Source organism: Lepisosteus platostomus, chromosome 12 (genome assembly GCF_059453375.1).
Source record: "Lepisosteus platostomus isolate fLepPlt1 chromosome 12, fLepPlt1.hap1, whole genome shotgun sequence".
NCBI lineage: Eukaryota > Metazoa > Chordata > Actinopteri > Semionotiformes > Lepisosteidae > Lepisosteus > Lepisosteus platostomus.
In genome coordinates, this window is record NC_142622.1 from 1,619,586 (window position 1) to 1,642,759 (window position 23,174).

General features: G+C 45.5%; 1 protein-coding gene across 2 annotated transcripts in view; it reads left to right on the forward strand.

The window, feature by feature from the left end:
- The window catches only part of rapgef5a (Rap guanine nucleotide exchange factor (GEF) 5a), a 75,477-nt gene that overhangs the window by 24,910 nt on the left and 27,393 nt on the right, over positions 1–23,174 (forward strand). The window contains exons 9-11 of one of the 2 annotated variants that reach the window (XM_088600394.1): positions 3,982–4,110; positions 18,273–18,409; positions 18,857–18,954. In XM_088600394.1, the coding sequence (XP_088456520.1) occupies positions 3,982–4,110; positions 18,273–18,409; positions 18,857–18,954 (364 nt within the window). The remainder of the gene's footprint in view (positions 1–3,981; positions 4,111–18,272; positions 18,410–18,856; positions 18,955–23,174) is intronic. The other variant, XM_088600395.1, reaches the window with a different exon arrangement.

The following is a 23,174-nucleotide window of genomic DNA, read 5'->3' on the forward strand; positions in this document are numbered from 1 at the left end:
GGTGGGCTTTGAAGAGTACCGGGTTTAGCAGGCAAGCAGATATCTCTGGTGCTCATTTAATTGGTCTTGGCTGAAAGGATTTCTCCAAATCCTCGCTGTTTGATCGTAGTGCATCCATCTGCTCTGCTTCCATTGGAGGGTTCATGCAGAGGTGTGGGATATGGAAATGTGGGAATATTCCTGTTACTGGGGTCCTGTGCCTTTTGTGTTTGTAATGGCACTTTGAACCCCTTTTTCAGTCTTGGAATCGAAGTACATATGTGCTTTGAGATTGTCAGTGGTGCTAGAAACATCCTGCGTTGAATTGTGTCGGAAGTGGTTGAACTGGGTTTGCATTGCGAGTTATGTACTGATCAATACCAATGAAATTAAGTATTAATTCACAATTTCAAGCATAGTTTTGCCAGACGAGGATTAACATTGCTCGTTAATAACCCTGTGAGAGACAGATGTGTGCACTGAGCATGATAAAGCTGTGCCGTGTTCAACACGAGACTTCCGAGACTTCCTGTAATTGTATAGGATGGGAAACAATCGCTGTGAGTGATATGTGAAGTGCTGTGTGTGCTGTGTCTTGTGACTCAACGTAATTATTCTTAGACAAAGACGTCATGGTTTCATGGCTTAAGGCTGTGATTGCCATTATCTTCTGTTTTCTCAGATAATGTTTCTGTGCAGGCACTTGATTTTGTGGAGATGTGCTCAGTTATGGAGCTCTCGGTTTCTTATTGCACACATCACGTGACCTCTGTGGCTGTTTCCAGTCATGTGCGCTGTTAGATAAGGCAAGAGGCTGTGGTCTTTGGGTTAAGGGTTTCATGGTTTAAAAGCTTGAAGGAAGAGACCATGAGATGTATCAGAGGAGCTGTTGTATTTTAGCTGCCTATACCCTAGGGAAGTGCAAAGTTCAGATTGACAGGCTATGAATATGACAATGTTTATACAGTACTGCCTGCGTCTCATTTGATACATTTCCTTCTAACTCTGAATGTGTGCAGCCTCAGTCTGGTTGTGCCGAAGAGGCAGAGGCCTGATGTTCCCAAGCAGCTTGTTGTAGCAGCAGGAGGGCAGTGAGATCACAGATAAGCCTCGGGACTGACAGGGATGCTGAAGGAGGAACAGTGTTGTTTAGAGGTCGATGGGAACTTCTTTGTGCATAAAATACAGAAATTGTTCTGATTTACAGGTATTCCTTCAAGTGTGTGATTGTTGGTGTGACTGATCTGAGACGCTCATTATCGGTGCTGTTATTTTAGAGATGTTTCTAAAGACTTTATTTACATTTTTTAAACCTGCTGTTATTAAAAGTGTCTAAACAGAATCACGGCTCAGAAGGCTTCAGACCACATGGGGAAAAATCTTCATAGCTTTCACGTCAGTGCAAATAAGGCCATCTTCCGAGGTTCATGATCCAGAAGGGGGAGAAGAACAGATACCAGTTCAGGTTATCAAGCGTTAGTCTTGAGTTGTATGTGGGTAGCTGATAGAGATAGTGTCCTCACTTTCCTTCTGTGTGAGTTAGTATGCAGTATAAGCTGTTGTTCGATTCTGTTCTGTTATTTATTTTGCTGATTGTGTTGCAACACAAAGGTCCAGTCTGTCTGTGTGTTATTTTTGGATCAGAGCTCTAGATGAGTTGTGAGCCCGGGGAGATTTAATTGACATTATAACCTATTCTGTATTGTTGTAGTAAGGGGGCTGTGTTACTGTTGTAATAGGAAATGGTTCCACTGGGATAAACCTGTTTAAATAAAGTCTGGATTAAGATGACAAAGCAAACAGTGTTTTTACTGGTAAGCTCTAATTTCCCACAGGCTGGGTCACTTTTTTTTCCCCAAAAGGTAGTGGGTTCACTGCTTCTGAATTTAATGTTTTACTTTTTATGTATTGATTAGTCTGGCAGAATAGATTTTTAGAATATAAATTAACTTAATGCTCAAAGTATTCTCAAGAAAGCTGAAATGTTGGAAAAAAAAATCCTTCTTTACTTCAGTGAAAGAGGACATGACTGTGATTGATAGCTTCACCGTACTAATGGGTATTAGTAAAACTGTTTTTCCGTGTAAGTTGAGTAACCTGATCACAAAGGAATGGTGTTTTTCCAAGCTCCAGAAAGCAGTAATGCCACTCTTTCATCTTAGAAAAGGCTTAATTTCAGTTTCCTGCCTGGAAATTTAAGACTTTTTATGACTTCAGTCCTTTCCCAGATGGTTACGCGCTGGGCTAGTACTGCAGTCTGTCCCCCTGTACAGGCACAGGCTGGGGCCGAAGGCGCAGAAGTTTGTGAGCCTTCACTCAGGGTGCTTCTGCAGCACAGCGCGGAAAGGCTTTTACTTGTCCTGTAATTACTGATTGACCTCCTTGTAGCCGCAACACCATGCACCAGCAGGGCAAGCAGAGCTCTTCCGCAAACACGCATGGCGTACAGCAGTGCTCAGGACTGTCCCACGCCTTGGTCCGAGAGCACGCGCCGAGGAAGAGATCTGTCTTTGCCAGCGAGGACGGCAGGGTGGTTGTGAAGCTGCAGTGTCAGGCAGCACAGAGACAGGGGTTGCTTGTGATGGTGCCCTGCCTTTCTGTGCCAAGATGAGAGGTGCTGAGAGCTGTAAAAATCTTCGAGAGACCCGTACTCTGAGACTCTGCAACTCTCCTTCCGCTTTTCCATGACTACTGAAAGTGAACCTTTCCTTTTTTACGAAATGACAAAAATAACTTTCAGGGAGTGTGTCTCTTTAATGGCGCATACAGTGATCTGTTTCTGTTGACTCGTGCCAACTGGAACTTGCAGGAAAGCCACAGCTGTGGAGCTAGGAGATCTGGGAAGGGCCTTCTGATGTGGCTTTGGCCTTGGTGTAAAGATGCTTAGGCTCAGGAAAGTGTAGCAACGTGAATGCTGCTGTTTGTAAGAGGTCGTGCCACATGCCGGGGCTGCAGTTTAAACTTGCTGATGGGTCTTCTCATGACCTCCTCTCGCCTGTAACCTCTTCTAACGCCCCTGACACAAACCGGCAATGCGCTGGAACTTGGCTTCCTCGATCGATTCATTCCTGTTTGAGAACAGGATGTGTTCCATCCGTACGGACAGAAGTGAGACTTGGGATATGTCAGTCATGTAGGCTGAAAAGTGACATTTGTTATAGCTTTGCAGCTTATGCGATTAACAGTAAAATTTACAGCCCTGTAAGAAAAAAGTAACATTACCCATGCAGCCTTTCACAGAATAAGAAAGTGGAATGTCAGAAGATGATTTTGTGACCATAAAGTCATAAATTTTGTAGTGACATTTAATGTTTTAAAGTTTGAACTACAGGCGGGGGCACTTCTTTAGAAACCAAGACGTAGCCCTTTGTCATCACAAATGAAAATAGCTGTGGCACACAGCACAGCACTTCGGGATGTTTAAATGGCCACGGGGTTATGTTTTAGATTGTACGAACAGAATGGGCTTTCATTGTTGCGAGTGTTTTCTTTTTAAGCTGCTCCCTGCGTCTTTTTGTAAACTATTGTGCTCCTGTGTTTGCTTACAGCAGCGAGGGTTTGATTTATCGCCCTCTGTGGCGTGAGAGAGCCAGAGGCTTGCCAGTGAAAATATATCCCCCCACAGAAAATAAACAATAGCCCGCCCCTGACGATAACGATACGTATCGGAGCACCCCCGCGCCCCACCCCCCCCGGCCCGAGCCAGCCTGGGCCAGCCTGGGCGGGCTCTTTCCCAGGAGCTCATTCACCTCCCCTTGCCGGTGCCGAGTGGAACAGGAAGCGTCTGGCAGCAGCGCCAGAGATCCCTGCAGCCCCGCGCACTTTCCCTCGGAGCTCCGCGGGGATGCTGCTAGTCTGCTCCCGAGCGCCCGCCGCCTCGCCGCACGTGCTGTAGGAGAACGTCGAGCCGCCCCGGCGCTGCGCCCCTGCCCTGCCCGAGGCCGAGCCATGTCCTGGGGCTGTGGATTAAAGTATCTCTTCACTCTGCCCCCGGCTCTCCAGACAGGGGTGGTCTGCACGCTCCACGACAAGGAGGACCTCAGCCGGCTCGAGATGGTCCAGAGGCTGGCCAAGGACGGCTGCCGTCTCCTCCAGGTGCCGAACAGCAGAGCGCCGGACAGGCCCTGCGAGGTGAGCGCCTTCCACCTCTCCCCTGCTCCCTCCGTCTCTCGCGTCGCCTTTCTTGTCTGCTGACGGAGATGGCGGGGTTTCACAGCCTAGGCTCCATGCTACACTGCACGCTTTGGCTTTGATATTAAAATGCTCTTTTTCTTTGAAAACAGTAGAACAGGAGGTGTGAGCAGGAGGCTAGGTGTGCTGTAAAGATGGGTGAGGCGATCTTAAACTGGCGCTCCCTCGAGGGTGATGGAGAAGGAACTGTGTGAAGCTCTTCTTCAGTACGGTTCCCCAGGGACAGCGCCAGCCACTGTCGTTTCTCTTTCACACCTGATTGGCATCTTCTGGGATGCGGCAGGCTCTCAGTGGGCTGGCATGTTGTTCAGAAGGGAGCTATTTTGGGTGCTTGAAGCCCTGTAGCGCAGACTGTGAACTGGTCTTCAGAGCTTTGGCAGGTGAAGTTGATTTTTAGTAAAGTTAACCCTGAGCTCAATTTTTCTACTGATAATATTGTGCATCTCTAGAGCTGTAAATGTCACAGGACGTAATCATTGGGGAAATTTTCTTTTTCACACGAAACATCAGTGTACTTGGTGCAAGAGTGGAAGAAAACTTCCCCTTCCTCGTCCAGAGTGAAACACAAACCTGAGGGCACTTGGGATAAGGAAGTCTGTTGTTCCCTGGGAGCAGGAGGATCTTCTTTACGCAGAGGGTTTTGGGAGTGTGGATCAAGCGACATGGCCATGTCGCAGAAGCCGTTATCCTGCCTTCTTTCATGAAATTGTCCCACTGTCATCCAAATTCTAGGGAGTCAGTGTTGTGACTCCCTAGAATTTGGAGTCAGTGCTGGATGGCCTCACGATTGACTGGTCTTCTACTCTTCTGTTGTAAATGGGAGCTGTACAGGATCAGGCTGTGAATGTGCTTGTTTTTGGAAGATGATTTTGTACAAATTGAAGAACGTGAAGAGTATGGAAGTTTGTGTGTTTTTTTTTTATCTAGAGCTGAGAAAAGACGTTTATTTTACCCAATGCTTCTACTTTCAGTTCACTGGTTTGAAAGTGTTGTACAGTGTACGTCAGAAGAACTTTGCTTTTGTCTCTTTTTTTTTGGCATAGTAGTCAATTTCTGTTTTCCTTTTTGGGAAATTGCTCTTGGCCGTGCGTGTCTTGTGCTGTACATTTGTGATGGCGTGTCTGGGCATGGCGCTGCCCAGTCTTTCCCTGCTTACACATCTCTGACTCCACTCAGCCCTTCCTGCCGGTGGGGATTCAGGGGTCACTGGTTTACCCCCTCACCCAGAGCCTGATCTCAACACAAGGGGCCTTTCCTCTTCTCTCGTCAGAAATCCTCCTGCCAGTTCCTTCTGTACAGGACAGAGATGCAGAAGAGCTGCACACACAACCTGTGCACACCAATCCAGTCTGAACTCCCACACACACACACACACACAACCTGTGCACACCAATCCAGTCTGAACTCCCAGTCTGAACTCCCACACACACACACAACCTGCGCACGCCAATCCAGTCTGAAACACACACACACACACACACACACACACACACACACACACACACACCTGTACCCACCAATCCAGTCTGAACCCCCCCCCCCCCACACACACACACAACCTGTACACACCAATTCAGTCTGAAACCCACACACACGCGCGCGCAGACACACACAACCTGTACACACCGGTTGTGTCTGAAACACACACACAATATGTTTATTTATATTCTTATTTTCTCTACAGAACTGTAAGTAAAATGTCAAGATTTTTTATTTCCACTGTAGACATTCCCTGTTCATGTATTGCTAAGTCCTTTAGAGCTGATTTTGTCATTCTGCTCCTTTCTCTCAATGTACGTAAGATAATAATACACGTATTGGTATGTAAGAAGGCCCTGGCAGACTGCTCCTGTCTCTGTGCTTGTCTCTGGCCAGTCTTGTGACAGCCAGGAAGCGGTTGACTGTGCCTCTCACAGGCGCCTTTCCAGTTACACTCTCAGCAAAGAGGAAGCGAACACCGTACACACCCTAGCGCTCTGATTTCCATGGTGACTGTTTCCTCTGCATCCAAACCTACAGCGTTTCGCTTCCTCGGTGGTTTAGAGTTAAGACTGTTGCAGTTTTTGGTGGGAAGGTTTGGTTTGTTATTTCATTCCGAGACAAAAGATTTTATCTTTTCATTTTTTGTGGAGATCCAGTACAGTGAAGTAATGGCCATAAATGGAATCCCCTGCCTGGCTGAGAAAGCTACAGGGGCGAGGCGACACATACAGACAGTTTGGTGTTTGGTGCCCAAAGCTGGAGCTTTTTCTTACTTTTATTTCGTGCCAAGCAACGCGTTGTCAGTCTGATATGCCAGTCCTCTGTGGAATGTTTCGTCTTCCAGGTGGAAACTACAGGGAAGTACATTTTAAAGCCGAGATCAGGAGGCACATGTTTACGCAGAGGGTTGTGGGGGTCTGGAACAAGTTGTCCCGTCATGCTGAAGCCAATACCCTGGCTTCTTTCAAGAAACGGCAGGATGAGATTCTTGGCCACACCGGCCAAATGGCTTCCTTCCGTTTGCGACTGTTCTTATGGTCCAAAATCATATGACAACAGGAGCTGAAGCCCGACATGAGAGTCTGGGCCCAGAAGATGTCCACCATTCTTTCAGTGCACTCTCGCGGTGATCTGATCGATTAAAAAACAAGCAGTGGTTCTTGATGGGAAGGCACAACGCCGCACAGAGGTTTTGTTTTAGTGTTAAAGGTGAGATCTTAGTTGTCTTGAAGGACAGCTCCCCCTCCAGGCAGCAGGGAAGGGAGAGCTCTGGGCTCTGAGCCTGCGATCTGAGAAGACACCCTTTCACATGAAAGTAAAAGAGAGTTTATCTTTCTGATTACAATGCCGATTAGACAGCTGGATTGGATGGGTCTGATGCGTGAGACCTTTCACGGTTGGTCTGATGAATCAGTTATGGTGGAAAATGAAAGCAAGGCTTTTACTGAAAGAAGGGGGGGGGGGTGTACTTTTCTGCTGAGCTGTAAAGAAAAAAGCAAAGCAGTTTGTTTCCATGATGCACCTGGCCGGAGAAAGCACGCTGTTACTGAAAATAGTGCGTCATGTCATGTCATGTCGCTGAAGAGCCTACTGCACACAGTGGAACTGGAGCCTCTCCTGCGCAGGGCCATGTCTGTGGGGCTCACTGCCCAGGGCCAGCACAGACTCCCAGACTGTTCTTGAAAAGGGCATGAGAGAGATTGAGAAATATCATCAATTTTAATCCATAATTTAGATTTACCTTGTTTTACCAGGTCAGTTTGCTGTACTTTTTGGTCAATTGTTTGTGTGTGTTATTGCGCAGGGCTTTATGTTTCTTGAGGTACGCTGAAAAATGAATCACATTGATTTGTAGAATAGTCTAAAGCAATTTTACACAATTTGCATTGAATTGTTTTTGCTATTTTGTAGCTATGGTCAATTTTATTGAGGTGTTTGCTTGAGATGATTGACGTTCGTGAAATGTGCTATTGTTCTAGCTACAGTACATCATTTTTGTCCTTGATTTTATTTAGTCTTCAGTGAAATGGCTGGTGTGGCACTCGGACATTTTTAAATGTTCCAAGGAGAAGTGCCTCATATTAAGGAGCAGTAAGAATGGAATGAGCAGATCATTAATTGTTTATACCGTATGCCTTCAGAGCCATTCCCTGCCTTTCCTCGGGGATAAAAGGTTTTGCTGGTGTGTCCTAGCAAAGTGCTTTTGAGACACTTAACATTCGCTTCCAGTGCAACAGGGAATCAGCCACTTAATTGTCAGTTAATCCCGAGCTTTTAAACAAGATGGGGACTGTTTAATAGATGTTCACCTGTAAAATGAATGAAAGACATCTATTATTTGTGGTTATCTTTATAACTGAAAAGTGTATAACTTCATAACAAAAACGATATAAACTATATGACTATACTTTATAACAAAAATCATTTTTTGTGGAAAGCGCAACATCCCTTGTTTTTTATTCTGTAATTTTAACTATATATCCCATAACATGGTTTGCCTTTTAGCTAAGCTCCCCACATTTATCATACAGAATTATCTTTGACCGCAATGTCCCCACTTACTGTATCTCGTTATTGAGGAAAATATTTCTTAGATGTTTACGTTACTAGCAGCAAACTAGCAAGATGGACTGAATAACCTTGTTTATGTGTATCAGTAGTACAGCAAATAGACATGATGCAGACATACAGTACATACTGGCATTATGTACCTGACCCAGGCTATCCACTTATTTAATAAGTGAAGAATGTGTTTTTTAAACTAATCTTAGTACAGTTAGTGATGTGTGGGTAGTGTTCTGGATCACTATGGCCGCATCATCCAGGTGGGGCTGCACACTGGTGGTGGTGGAGAGGAGTCCCCATTACCTGTAAAGCGCTTTGAGTGTAAGCAATTATTATTATTTTTATAACAGTTGTTGGGTCACTGTTCCAGTGCTCTGATTTAAAAGAAGAGACCCCAAGGCTTCCTTGAAACTCCGAGAGTGCGCAGTGTGCCCCATGCCAGCTTGGTGGCTCGGTGTGGTGAGGCGAAGGTGTTGAGGTCCCTGGTCCACCGGCCAGGGCCCAGCGCTGAGGAGCTCCTGCAGCTGAGCAGGAAGAAGCAAAGTAAGCAAAACCGCCCACTGCACTGTGCAAGTCACGAGCAGCTTCCTCTGGAGCACAGCAGGCTGAGGAATTAGCCTGTGCTCGGGAAGGACAAAAAAGGCTGATCTTTTTTTTTTCCTCTGTGAGATGCTTTTTGCAAAGGCTGTGTGTTTTTACACACAGTAGGAGTTTCTGTAGCTGTAAGCATAATGCTGTCTATCCAACAGCTGGATTTTCTCTTCCTTCTTCTAGAGTCGGAAACCTCTGGATTTGGAACTGCTGGAAAAAAGGGACTGTCAGCCGGCTAAAAATGTCTTAAAAAGTATTGAAATATGGGGGATAGTACACGGTATTATATAAGATTACTTTCAGCACACCATGAGGCTGTTTTCAGATATTTCGACAGAAGGGTAGATTCCATTTAAAAACTTCATGCATGAAGCCATCTAGTTTTATATCAGGAATGCCATCCTGGTCTTTCAGGTAAAAGGCTGTGTATTTTGAGCAATGAGGGATCGTTGCAGGCTGTTCCTTCGGATGACGGCTGACATACTGCTTCCTTGCTGGAAGTCTGGTCCTGAGCTGGGTGCTGACAGCTGTTTACAGATGTGACATCTGCATCCTGTCAGTGGAGAGGCCTTGCAGATGCACAAAGAATTCCAAAGCCTCATGCCTGGCATATTTAAAGCACTCCTGCTTTACTGAGCAGGATAGTGAAAACGAACATTACTCAGCTTTTGTTTAAAGAAAACCTCAACAGAATGTTTCGTTTCCTCTTGACTGGGAGCTTTATGGATAGAATTTATGAGGTTACATATTTCTGGGGATCGCTCCATATTTGGATCAAACAGTGCAACTGGGACATAGTGTTCAAACCCTGTACATGTTAACAAGTCGAGTTCCCAGTGCTGGACTTTAGTGGCCATAGATGGTAACACATCGGCAACATTCCTGAAAAAAGGATCTGTAAAGTGAATGTACAGAAGGTCATTTCTTTCTTCCTTTAAGTCAGAACGGACCTGTAGGGATTGGTACCTGACTGGTAAGGGTCAGAATCTGCATCTTCTGCCTCGGTGTGCTGTAGTCATTTCCTTTTCGGAATGCTGTTCCTTTGTGTATGGAATTTAACGCATGGAGCTGCGTGCTCCATGTGTCTTTTCGTACGTTGAGATTTTGGCCTCAGTTTGATAAGGACACGGGAGAGGCTCTGGCCATCTCCTCCAGCCGTTGCCTGAAAGAAGAGGGGGTGTCTGCTTTACCAGGGTGGCGGGGCTGCCTGTTCCACACTCACGTACCCCTCCGTGTAGAGAAGTGCCATCTCCTCTTCTCGGTTCTAAATGCTCTTTCTCATCTTATCAACAGGCGAAAGAACAAGGATGGACTTTTTGGCCATGGAGGCTGTGTAAGATGTTGAATGGGAGTGTGGGCAGGGTATGTGTTACTGTAATGTGGGAGATCCACAGGCTCGTCCTTTTGTGCAGGGGAATTCCACGCACCCAGAGCCACAGCTGTTCAGCTGAGACCTGAACGGCCTCAGCTCTGATCACATGGTCACACCCAACATCTGTTAGCTTCCTCAGGGTGTGCAGCAGGGTTTCCTGGCTGGGTGTCTCATAGCTGAGACGCAGGTGAAACCTGTCAGAACAGAAAGTGGAATAGCTACAGTATTTCAGACCTGGCTTGACCGGCGCGCCTCCTGTCCTTCCTACCACAGACACCTCAGGCCGAGCTCAAAACACACCAGACTGGGACTGGGGGGATGATACCTGCTTACTGTGTGTGTGACTCACCTGTGTGCGCCCTGAGTCATGAGCTCATTGGCGCAGGCTATCAGCTAATATCCTGTAATTCTAGCAATCGTGCTCTTGCAGGTGTCTTTAGACCCAAAGAATGCACTGTCCCCGTTTTCAGTAGTTGGAGCAAAAAAAATTGAGTAGTCCTGTATTAAGCTACATAGTGTACGGGCATAATGATTACAGATGTGAGGGGGGCTGTTTATCCCACCTGCTGAAGTTCACTTTCACTTCAGTAGATAGTTGATCTGAGGTTCTTATCCAGCACTTTCTAGAAAGAAGCTGGAATCTTATGAAGAAGGTCCTATGCAGTTAGATTTTATCTTGACTTCTGTGTTTCAAAAGATGCAGAACTTTGGACACGTGGAAGGATTCTCACACCTGTGTGCAATCAGGTGTGCCAAATAAAGCAGGATGGGACATGTCTGACTGTACTTTCCTTCTCCTGGGGAATTTAATGTTTCAGATCTAAGAAACCAGATTCAGGGTTTTGCTGAACCTACCCTTTACAACGATTCTTCTGCTGCTGGGATGATTTCTTCACTTTCCTTGTAAAGAAATTGATGATGACTTTCTCCAACAGAAATGTTCTGTCAATCAATCAAGTGATCAAGCTTCCTGAACAGTCTGAACATGTAGTAATAATGAGCAGTGCGCTTCCTGAAGCAGAGCACCTGGCTGCATTTGGGGTGACTGATTCTCTTCTGAGAGATCTTTACAGTGATCTTTACAAACTGTGGTTGTTAGAACTCTAAAGCAACAAGCAATTAATCCCAGCGATGTTAGTCTGGTCTTGATTCTTAGTGTCTGGCTTGTTCCCTTGAGGCAGTTGCCCTTGACAAGTCCACTGTCTGTGATGTGACTCAGTATAAATATTTGCGTCTAGCATTCTGGCCAGATTCCTCGGAGCACTCTCCGAACAGGCTGATTACGTTTTTCCTGGATATCAGGGAGAACCTGGGCAGAGTACAAGAGCAGTACTGGTGTCTGTTAACAGGAGCTTTAGAAACGCTGTGAGTCAAGTTGCCCTGCTCTGTAGTTTCCCCAGTGCAGCCACTCCAAACGTGGTTGTCGTGCTTATAGGACTGAAACACTAATAAAATGGAGAAAGTCAGACAAATATAACCCTATGGTGACTACCTCACTGTCTCATTAGTTCCACAAATAGTTCAGCAATGAAAATGATTGTCCTACCCTGTCTCCTCATCTATGCAGGGCCAGGTGCTCAGATCCCTTATCCATTTCACACTGCCAACCAAAATACTAGGCCACACAATAGTCATGGTACAATGCACTGAACCTGTACTTTCTGCTGACTCTACCAGAGTTCCAAGGATTGAGATCTGGGAAGTTTTTTGGCTGGGAATTGGGGTGTAAATCTCTCTGGTGTACCTCAAGACAATTGCGCAGAGCCTGCCATTGAGCAACACTATGGATTTGACTTTGAAAGGGTTCCTGCTGGCTGGGTCAATGACTAAGTGGCCACCTCCTCTGTAAACCGTAATGGAGATGCACACCTCCAAGGAGATTTAACAGCTGTACGGTACATTGACTTCGGGAGACGTATCTAATTGTTGAGATTGCACTGGAAAATAGTTAGAAAATGCCAAATAAATGTAAAAAGGGTAGATGAGCAGGAGTGGTGGTGCTTTGACCTATTGTTTACCTATTTGTTCAGTTAATGACTTTAAGTGTGTTACTTGAATAATGAACCAGGAGTGTTTTTGTTTTCATTCTTTTCTGTGCTGCATTACGGTGAGTTTTGAGTATTTGGCAGAACATTTCTGAGTTCTAGAGCCAGTCAGGGGTTAGAACACAAAGTAACAGGGATTTAATTTATATGGGTTTTCCCCTTTTGGGCAGTTTTCGAGGAACGAATTAAGCTTGTCAAAAGAAGAAGAGTGCCTAATTTTGTTAGGTAACAACTTTAAGTTGGATTTAGTAAAGCCATTCCTTGAAAGATACCACATAAGGAGTTAAAGGGAAAGTTACTCAGCTTAACTGTGGCGTGAAGTTCTGTCAGAAATCTATTATTGGAATCTGAGTCTTGTGCATGCTGTTTTACAATGCTCTGGTGAAGGGAGATGTGTAGGGGCTCATTGACAAACAACTGGTCGAGCTAACATACCTCTGGGCTCTGTAGCCTGCAAGGTTACATGAGTTACTGGAGTACAAATTCCTGAAGCCACAGCCTGCTGCCCAGCTGTGGACAAGGACTGGAGGAGAGAAATGAGGGTCAGGCTGAGCCAGAGTTGGTTTCGCTTGTCTTGATCAGATATTCAGTGCAAGTCCAACCCCAGCCTCAGGCTCAGAACAATGAAAATATACAGTAAAATGTCCTCTGGATGGCCTCGGGTAATCTGAGTGGTTACATACTCTTCACAGTATGAGTCCCTTTGTCAGAGAAGAGGATGATTAAATCAAAAGTAAATACACTTAAAGGTGCTTTATCTTTCAAAATGGACACAATTTCAACAAAGCATAGCAAGGAACTAGACATGAGCTTATTCCTCCAGCTGAGAAAAGTCAATAACCTCCTCTGGAGAATAAGTGGGAATGTGCAAGCTCATCAATGAGTTCTGCGAGCTCTTCTCATTCCTTTCTGTAGGCACTCTGGAGCGTTTCAGCGCCTTGCGCCTCGTCCCCGGTAATCCTCCTGTCTTTTCCAGCTACGTCGCACACTCTGATCTCCTCAGGAACGCGCCATTTCCACATGGACTGGCATCTTCCCGAGGGAATTGCGAATGATCAATGCGACAGCCGGAGTAGAGGAAGAGAAGTGGCCTTTGAAGAAAAATCTCGAGCTTTCCAAACATCGTAACCTCAGCTGCGTACTGTATTCCACTTTGTGCATCTTCTCTGAGGCTCACGTGCCCTCCATTTGAAATTCTTTCCGCCTCCATTAAGATGCTCACTTAATTAAGCATCAGACTTCAGCCTTGCCTCTCGGTTTCCTCACTGGAGTTCTGTAGTTTATCATAACTCCCTATTGACAGGAGCGCTCTTTTTTTTAACAATTAATCATTAAATAGTACGAGGTGCATTTGATTGCAAATACGGGGAAAAGTGAACATTAAGGCATTTCTGCTTCTTGGAAACTGACAGATGAGCCTGGAGTTCCTCATTGTGCAGAAAGAAATCGGGAGCTTAGTCAGATCTTCCCAGTGCTGTTATGTTTTCTGTGATTTCACAATCTGAAGAGATATCCTCTGGTTTTTCGTTGCAGGGGGTAAAGTTGGTAACTTGTTAAAAAACGTGTTCTGCCAGCCTCGACACAAATGTCTTTGTCATACAGCTCTAGCAGCGTGATGAATGATGTCAGCTGGTGCAGTTCTGTCCCTTATTTATTAAAAAGAGTTGTCTTGTTCCCTGAGGGAACAGAGAGGCAGAAGAGCCCGGGGACCGCCTCCTCTCCATTGTGTGACAAGGAACCGGGCACTTTGAGTTGGAGGAGAGAAAGAAAGATGTAAATTCGAAGAGATTTATCAGCATGGTTAGTGAGTTATGGTGTTCTCAAAGCATTAACAATTAGCAAACATTTCCGAACATTTAGAACAATAGCATAATATTATTTTACAGGCTCGCCCTGTCCTTCATGCTGTGACGGGCGATCACATACTGTACCTTCCCCCCATCCTACAGGAAGAGTAGAGCTGATTTGATTCTGGCAGGTGTGGTCATTCTGGGATTTTATCTGTTTCTTCAGGCTGGCAGTGGGAGCACAGCCTGTCGGTCTCCATGGCCAGCCTGTGGTCGCTGAGCCTGTCCTCTCTGGGCCAGCCAGGTTACCGAGTCCTCCAGAAGGAAGTCACACTCCTGGGTGGTGTGATAGTCAAGCGTGCCGTGAGAACTGTGCATTATATTCGATAGCCCAGTAAAACTGTAACAGGCATAATAATATTTAATATTTATTAATTAACCATACTACTTTTAACCATACTATTTTTTGCACTGTTCCAAGAATTACCTTGCACTGTTTTTGTCCTGTTATATTTTCTCTGTTTGCGGAATTTTGCACAGTTTTGATTACTTGATTACATGTTATTTCTGTTATGTTATTACATGTTACTGTTATTGCTATTGTGTAACTGTCTATTGTCTTATCTTCTGTCCTTTTTATATACTGCACCTTAGTGACTAATGAGAAACACTTTTCATTATACTGTGCACCTGTGTAAGTTTAATGACAATAAAGTTGAATTGAATTGAATTATGACCTCAACTTTAGCACAGCCAGCATACTCTGCTCTTGTCAAGTCTGGTGTCCCTCAGGGCTCAATACTGGGCCCCTTGCTCTTCAGCATTTACATGTTCCCACTTGGTCAGCTTTTAAGATCACATGGCCTCAGCTTTCATTTTTACGCTGACGATACTCAAATATACATCCATACCAAACCCGACACTGATGTGGCTGTCTCTATTCTATCTAATTGCATCTCTGACATAAAAATTTGGATGACTCAAAACTTCCTTCATCTTAACTGTGACAAGACTGAAGTCATGCTTATTGGTACACCCATCAACTTCGTAAAGCCAGTCCTGTAACCCTGTCTGTAGATGGCTCTGTACTTGAGCTCCAATCAAAATTGAAAAACCTTGGGGTTATATTCGATTCTGGCTTAACATTCGACCCACATGTACAGCATACTGTCAAAACATCTTTTTTTCACCTTAGAAATATCGCAAGACTACGCCCTATGCTATCATTAACTGTGGCTGAAAAGCTGATCAACATATTTGTATTCTCTCGAATTGACTACTGCAATGCTCTGCTCCCTGGGGTATCTAAATCTACTCTGAACAAGCTGCAGTATGTCCAAAATTCAGCAGCCAGAATCCTGACCAGATCTAGTGCAAGTGTTCACATTACTCCTATCCTGGAGTCCTTGCACTGGCTTCCGGTCAAATTCCGCGTAGACTTTAAAATCCTCATGCTCACCTACAAGGCTTTACATGGCTTGGCACCTCAATACCTGTCTGAACTTTTATCGCCCTACTCCCCACCTCGCAACCTCCGCTCTTCAAATTCTGCCCTCCTTACTGTCCCCCAAGCCCGTCTACATTGTATGGGCGACAGGGCCTTCTCCTGCTATGCCCCCAAGCTCTGGAACTCCTTGCCCAAGGATATTAGAGAGTCACCTTCTCTAAACTCCTTCAAATCCAGACTCAAAACCCTCCTTTTCAGAAAAGCCTTTACTTAACTGGTTCCATTCTTCACCCCTCTGCTCTTCTTAATACCATCTTCCACGGTCTCCTCTATTGTTATTGTTGTAATTATAATTGTGTCCTGTCTTGTGAAATTTTCTTATTTATTGTTGTAGTCTTCTTATTTATTGTTATTGTCATCCTGTAAAGCGCTTTGAGAAGCCACCTTTAAAGGCGCTATATAAAATAAAGTTTATTATTATTATTATTATTAACCAGAGCCCTTGTCCTGTGCCTGGGGGAGGTTAGGACCTGGAGCTTGAGCAGCAGACAGACAATTAGTAAAGAAAACAAGCAAATAAAGGCCTGGAGCTCACTAGCCAAAGCAAATGATTTTTTGCTGTCTCCCATCCCCCTCCGTCTGAGAAAGACCTGCTTTGAGTAAAGGAAGAGACGCTTCAGACTGGTTGAGCCGAAGTACAGCGGCAGTTTTCATATTCCCTCGTCAAAATAGCGTAGCCAACCCCAAATTAATAAGCCATCTGCAACCCGGAGAGATGAACGATGAATTATTTATTAATAGGATTAGCGTTTGCATTACAGCAGCGTCTCCCAGCACCTGAATGCGTTGGGACCAAATTAGAATAAAATTTCAGATGAAGTGACTTCAGAAGTGGTGGGTTTCTCTGTTGCAATGCAGCACAGCATCTTTGCTGCGTTTTCTGTAGACCCGCTGGGTGGAGGAAGGAGTGCTGTTCTCATGACACCTGCTGGCTGCCAGTGCTTGGTCAGGCAGAGCACCTGTTCCCACCCGTCTCGCTCCAAAGAGCCTGGGTCTCGCTGTGCCCCCAAAATCCCAGCCCCACACTCCCTCCCCCTGCAGAACTGTGTGCAGACGTCTAGCAAAGGCATTTGTTTCAGGACATCTGGAAATCCTTGCGCAGTTCTATCTTATTGTACTTTTATAAAACAGTTTACCCACTTCAGCCTTTTAGTTTTGTTCCAGCTTTGCCCCTGAATCAACACCGCCTGCGTCATCTGGAGTGTCAGTTCTCGGCAGCTCGTGACATAAATGATCTCAGGTTAAAAAAAAACACTTTCTGTAGAGATCTGGCGGAATTGAGTGTTTGGCCTTACGCACCACCAAAGTGTCCAGTATTTATCGTTTAAAGATAAATTGATGCTTCTTTTATGAGAAAATTGTAAAATAAGAAAGAAAATGCTTCGATTGGTTGTAGCTAATTGATCCAGGGGTCTCATCGCCGGGAAAAAAACAGGGAGTTGGTTTCAACAGTATGGCTGGGAAGCTTGTTCCACACTCCTACAACTCTATGGGTAGAGAAGTGCCTTCTGTTCTCAGTTTAACAGGGACTTAATTAATGGATAATTTCCAGCCAAATCCGCTGGTTTCTGATTAGGTTTTCATGAAGACCCTCTTGCCAGGACAATTTTTTTTGTAGAGATGGTTTGCTGCTCTTGTTGTATTAGAAACCCTTATATCCGCCTGTACTTAGTATTAAGTACGCAGACGTGGGGTATAAAATGTTTGAAGTATATTAATTCTCTTAAGGAAGTGAAGTTTACCTTCCTGTAGAATATACTGTAAATACAGCCTGAGTATCTCTGTTATAAAATTATATAATTTCTATAACATATGTACAGTATATAGCTAAGAAATCAGTTGATGGCTTTGAAAATTAAAATCTTATACCCTGATAGTATTATTATTTGAGGTATTGTTTACCTGAATCAACTGCTTTAAAACATTCCTGATTTTGTAATGATTCTAATAGAGGCCATTGTATTATCACTTATGTGTTAGATTTCAGTTAGATCTCTGCTGTAAAAGGAGCTGTAAATCATTCAATAGGCTCTGGAGGAAGGTGTGTGTGTGTGTGTGTCTGGGGGGGGCGCAGCTTTTGCTTTGTTCAGTCTTTGTATTTTTCAGAATCAAATTATTTTCGTTAAACAGCGGTTGTCTGAAAAAGAACAACAGTTTTGGAAAATGAAGGAATTTTGTTAAGTGACAGTAAAATCACAAGCTCTTTGTCCCCAAGGCTGGGTGACTGGCAGCGTATTGTTTAATGTTTTTGTCTTGGAGCCCCAGGCTGTTCAAGATTGATAACACATTCATAATGAAGTCCTTGCTGCCACACAACCCCAGTCTGTTCTTCTCAAGTCACTGGCTCCAGTAATGAACAGTTTGTTTGGCTGTACCTCCGAGATCTGTGCGTTTAGTCAGGAGAGAGCCATCCAGGTGCGACACCCAGAGGAGGTGTGTGTATTAGGGATTTTGTGCGTTTCTGAACTGCACGGTTATTAAGCAGCGATAAGTTTTGCTTTGAATAACAAAGCTCAAAGCAGAACAAGCAAAAAAGGAGGAAAATTTCTCAGCACATGCAGCAGACGCAAAACGGACTGTATGGAGAGCTATTCTGTTGTCGTCCTTATTTCCATATACGTGGCTGTGGTGCTTTGCAGCTTTGAAGTGATGCATTTCGAAATCGTGTGTTTTGCTTAATGGGGAATAGGAAAAAAAAGCACCCTCTCCTGGGTCTCCTTTCCCACCAGCGATCTCTCCCTCCCTCTCCTCAGCCGCCGAGCGAGGAGACGAGCCGCGTGTGCCTGAAGGAGAGAGGCCAGGATGTCCTGGTGCTTCAGAGGGCGTCGTCAGAGAGGCCGGCCCCCCTGGCATCAGCAGGGGGCGGGAGGGAGGAGGAGAAGGACAGGAGGTAAGCCTCTCTCTCTCTCTCCTGCACACACACACACCCGCTGACTGCAGCGCTCGGCGCGCGCGGATGGAGTGTGTCAGCTCGCAGAGGGCTGGAGCAGAGGCCACTGCAGAGGCTGTCCTGTAGCCTGCAGCAGCTCAGGCAGCGGGCGGACGCACTGGACATGGGCAGCGCCCGGCTCCGCGCGCTGGACCTGTGCCCCGACGGCGGGCTGGTGCCGGCCGCCCTGGTGGAAGAGGAAGAGGACGAGGAGGACGAGGAGGGGTCGGAGGACAGCAGCATCAGGGGGGCAGCCCGGCCCACCTTTGACGTGCCTTACTTCCGATACATCGACGAGGAGGGAGAGGAGGCGGAGGAGGAGGAGACAGAGGAGGAAGAGTGGAGCAGCAGCCGCTCCTTCTCCTCCGCCGAGGAAGACTCCACCGACTCCTCTGTTGTGTCCGACAGGTACGTGGTGGTGTCGGGCACCCCGGAGAAGATCCTGGAGCACCTTCTGAGTGACCTGCGGCTGGACGAGGGCCAGGGCACGCAGGGCAAGGAGACGGGTAAGCCTGCGCCGCTGTGGTGCCCGTCCAGGGGAGCCCTCCGCAGCCTGCTGGCCGGGGTGGGCCCAGTGTCTAGTGGTTGTCATGGTGAAGCGATGCTAGGTGTTCTCCGCAGTAGTCTGGCGTTCAGAGCGCTTTTTCTCCACCTTTAAATGCTGTCATATATGGGTGCACAAACGTGTGTGGAGACAGAAGAATGCTGCAGATTTAACGGCCGTCACTTTACTTTAACTTCCCAAGATCTCTGTGTCTGGAATCCCCCCGGAGCTGGCGGCCCTGGCAGAGAGAGAATTGATTGCGGTCTGCGTGCCGGTGGTAGCCGAGGTGTCTCGGGGAGCCGGGGAGGCCCCTAACGTGCTGTGCGTGGCGAGGCTGCGGATCAGGAGAGGCGTGCAGTCACCTTGCAGACGAGCGCGCGCTCCTGCAGTGTCGGGGTGCCGTCCGCTCCCCGGGCCGGTCGCCCTGATTCCGAGAAGCGCGGCTCCGCTGGTGGGCTGGCGAGCAGGTCCCGTTCCGAAAGGCTGCGGGATGAGCAAAAAATATAAATGTCATCCGTGAAATTGTTTTGTATTCAGCAGCAATTTCTTTTACAAGTGAGGCGTGTTTAATTTATGAAGGAAGGGCCTTTGCCTCCCCGTGTCAGGGGAACAGCCTGCCTGCAGGAGTTGACTCAGAACTGATGTTCCCTTGTCTTGACAGTCTTCTGTTTTATTACAGTGTACACAGAGAATGACAGCTGTGTTTCAGAAGGATCCTTTCTGCGTGTTGTATTGGGTTAATATTTCTATTCACTTCCCCGTGTCCCAGAATACAAAGCGTGTTGAGTACAGGATGCCTTTTAGAATCAAAGCAAACAATCAAGCTGCTTGACAATCAGTTCTGATTGCCTTTCTGTGCGTACTGCCTGTGAGTATTAATCTAAGCAAGACGTTGTTGCAATGTGCATTTTGTCAGTAACCTAATGACCCTCTGAGTACGGTTAATTTGGAATGACTTTTGTTTTGGGTGGAAACATCCTTTGTTTATGGATGATCTGGGCATCAGAAGGACATGGCAAAGAGCTTATGTTACCAGTTACTAAGACACAAATTTTCTGCAGAATCTTTTGCGATCGCTTTACTGGTTCTTGCTGGGTCTTAGCATCCTTTATTAGTTTCTTGCCAAAGGATTAGAGGATGTAGGTTAATGGTGTAAAATTTTACTTACAAAATTATAAGCGTTGCTAAAACTAACACTATGATAATAATTAACAGCATTTCCCTGTATTTCTGGAGCAACATACAGTAAGTGATTACCGTTCAAGCAAAGTATTGCTTAGATTGCCCTAGACTATTACATGCTATCTGACATCTCCCAGATGACAGTAATGACATTTCAAGGGAGACAATCGTACTGAATGTTAGCTGGTGCCAGACAAAGGCTTTTAGTCTGTATCCCTCATTCTGTGGAAGATGGAGCTCATCTCAGTGTCTGTATCAGAAAGGCAAGAAGAGGTAACAGTGGGGCGTTGCTAATGTACTGGAGATGAAAACGGCTCCGGTAGACCAGTGCGGTAATCTTCCAGTGGTCCTTGAAGAGCTCGCAGCCCACATCTGTATTCTTCTCTTTTTTCAGACTCTCAGTTCCTGCTGCATTTTCCTAGGAAATGAGGCTCTTATTCTTCACTTAATGTCCCATAAGGCGCAATGCATGTATTGTTTACCTCTGCATCTTTTCAGTCTGTTGTACTCCATTATATTTCGGCATCTGTTTAAAATCCTGAATACTGGACTGAGTCAAGAACCACATACCACGCAGAAGACTCATAACTGACAAGTGTCTTCTGACAAAGCTCTGCTCAGGTCATTTGATATCAATGAAAAATGCATAGAATTGCATTGAACTCAAGGAGACTGTGCTTTGCCTAAGTAAGGGGATGTGCTGTTTGCTGTTGTGCATGCTTGTCTCAAATCGGTTTCAGTCTTTTGCAATGCCCTGGACAGGGGTGCCTTACAATGCTGGTTCCTCAGCAGGCACAGCTAAGAATAGCCCTTGTGTAGCCACAGGCTGTGATTTAATTCAGCCTCCTGTCATGACAAGGAGGGCTGGATGTCTGCTTTTGAAGAAGGGCATTTATTTCGGAACAGTTCAGCCAGTAATTGTGGATATAATGGCTTTAAAACTCATCCGATCTCAGGTTTAAGAAGAAAGCACTTCTATTTTCTCCACTTATTTCAACACAACACAATGCGCATGTTCAGCACGAGCCTGCCGATGTTAGTGCTAAGCATGTGCCTGTTTATACTAGGAAAGTTACTTTTTACATGGTGTATCTTTCCTTTTTTCATTACTTGATTAATTTTTATTTATTTATTTCCTGCTGTGCCTTTACCCATAGACAGCTTTCAATCTAGTATTTTTTATTGAATGTGTTAAATGATGAGCTAAGCTGATGGTTGCATTAATGAGACACTGATGTGAGCAGTCTTCCTGGTTGCTCGTGAGGTGTTATCTAACAGATCAGGCACACAGACTCTGCAGAATTGATCAGGCCACTGGTCTTGCTTGCAGTTTGTGGCAGGATTGTGAGATTCATGAGTGAAAGTATCACTCTTGCAGTAAATGAACATTTGAAAAAACATATATCAGAGAAAATCAGTTTTAATAAATGTGTGAAAGATTTGGAAGATTGGTACAGTTTATCTGTCATCATTGATATGACTGCTGACTTTTCAAAGACCTTTGATGTGTGTAAGGCACATAAGAACTGCCCATCTAGCCTGTTTGGTAGTGAGTAGCTGATTAAGCTGCAGGTCTCACCCAGCGGTTTCTTGAAAGAAGCTTAGGGTATCAGCTTTAACAGCATGGCTGCGCAGTTTGTTCCACACCCCTACCACCCTTTGTGTGAAGCAGTGGAGGTCGTCATCCAGCAGTTGTTTGAATGAAGCCGGGGTATGGGCTTCAACATCATGGCTGGGCACTCTCCTTCCACATAGTGATTCTAGCTGGATACAGAGATATGTTTTTTGCTTGGGACAAGCGACGACTTGACAGGGTGAAAATGGAGAATTCGATTTTCATTAGACGTTAAAATAAAATAGAAAACCGTGCATCATATGCAATAGTTCAATAAGTTAACATATGGTTAGAAAACATATGATTAAATAACCTTGTGGCTTTTGTCATACAGTATGTCAAGAAGAGGTCTGGGGCTTTCCTGCTGGCACACGGCATTTCTTTGCTGCTGAATTCTTGTTAGGGCAGGGGAGCACTGTTCGTTGGGAGTCATGAACTGTTTTAATACCCTACAGTTGAACACTAGTGCTCTCTGCATCAACCCCTCATTCTGTTTTAGAATGGCTGTTTCCTTTCCAAGTACTGGAGCTCTCATTACTAGGAGATATTTTAATTAGTAATATCTCAACCACAGACTTTTCTTTTATTTGCTGCTGGGAAGCTTGTATTCAGTAAATATTTGATGTGAGGAAAAAAAAAAACTTACTGGTGCACAGACACACCAAACTACTAATGGCCGTCTGTGAAAGGTAAACTTCTATTAAATCCCGGGTTGGGTAACACAGTAGTTACACTGCAGAAACGCCCAGTAATTAGGCCTTTAGCTGTAGGCTTCTCAGTGCTGAGCCTTAGAAGAATTGTACTGATAATACAGATTGCTTTTTAAATGACTGTAGTGCATTTATAGCACCATGTGGATTTATCTATCCCCAGCCTTCAATGGTTATGGCAATTTAAGTGATGGACAACGCGCACGCTCTAGATACTGTGGGTGAGCGAAGGCATTGAAATACTGCTTTACCCCTCACGCCGAACTCCAAACTTCAGGGTCTTCTTACTCTGTGCTGGAGTTCCTGTTGTTCCTGTGCTGGGGATAGACACGCAGAATGTAAACAGCATGTAACCCTGGCGCAAGTGACTGAATCAAACAATCGCTCATGTGGAATTAAAGCAATCAAAGCGAAGAGGCGGAGCTGCGGGGAGATAACCGCGCAAGCAGGTTTGTTCAGGGTGCGCTCGTCCTGGTCGCCGGGGGGCAGCCCCCTGGTTTGTTGATGGAGGTATTTTTGTGTTCTCTTAAGGTGCCTGGAGGCAAACAGTCAGACGCAGCCTTCCGTGGAATTTGTCAGCACTGAATACAGCTTATGGGAGAGTGTTGCATGAGTAATGAGTAGTAAACAGGGTAGTGTCTTGTGAGTGATTCTCTCTGCACCTTTTGGCCACTG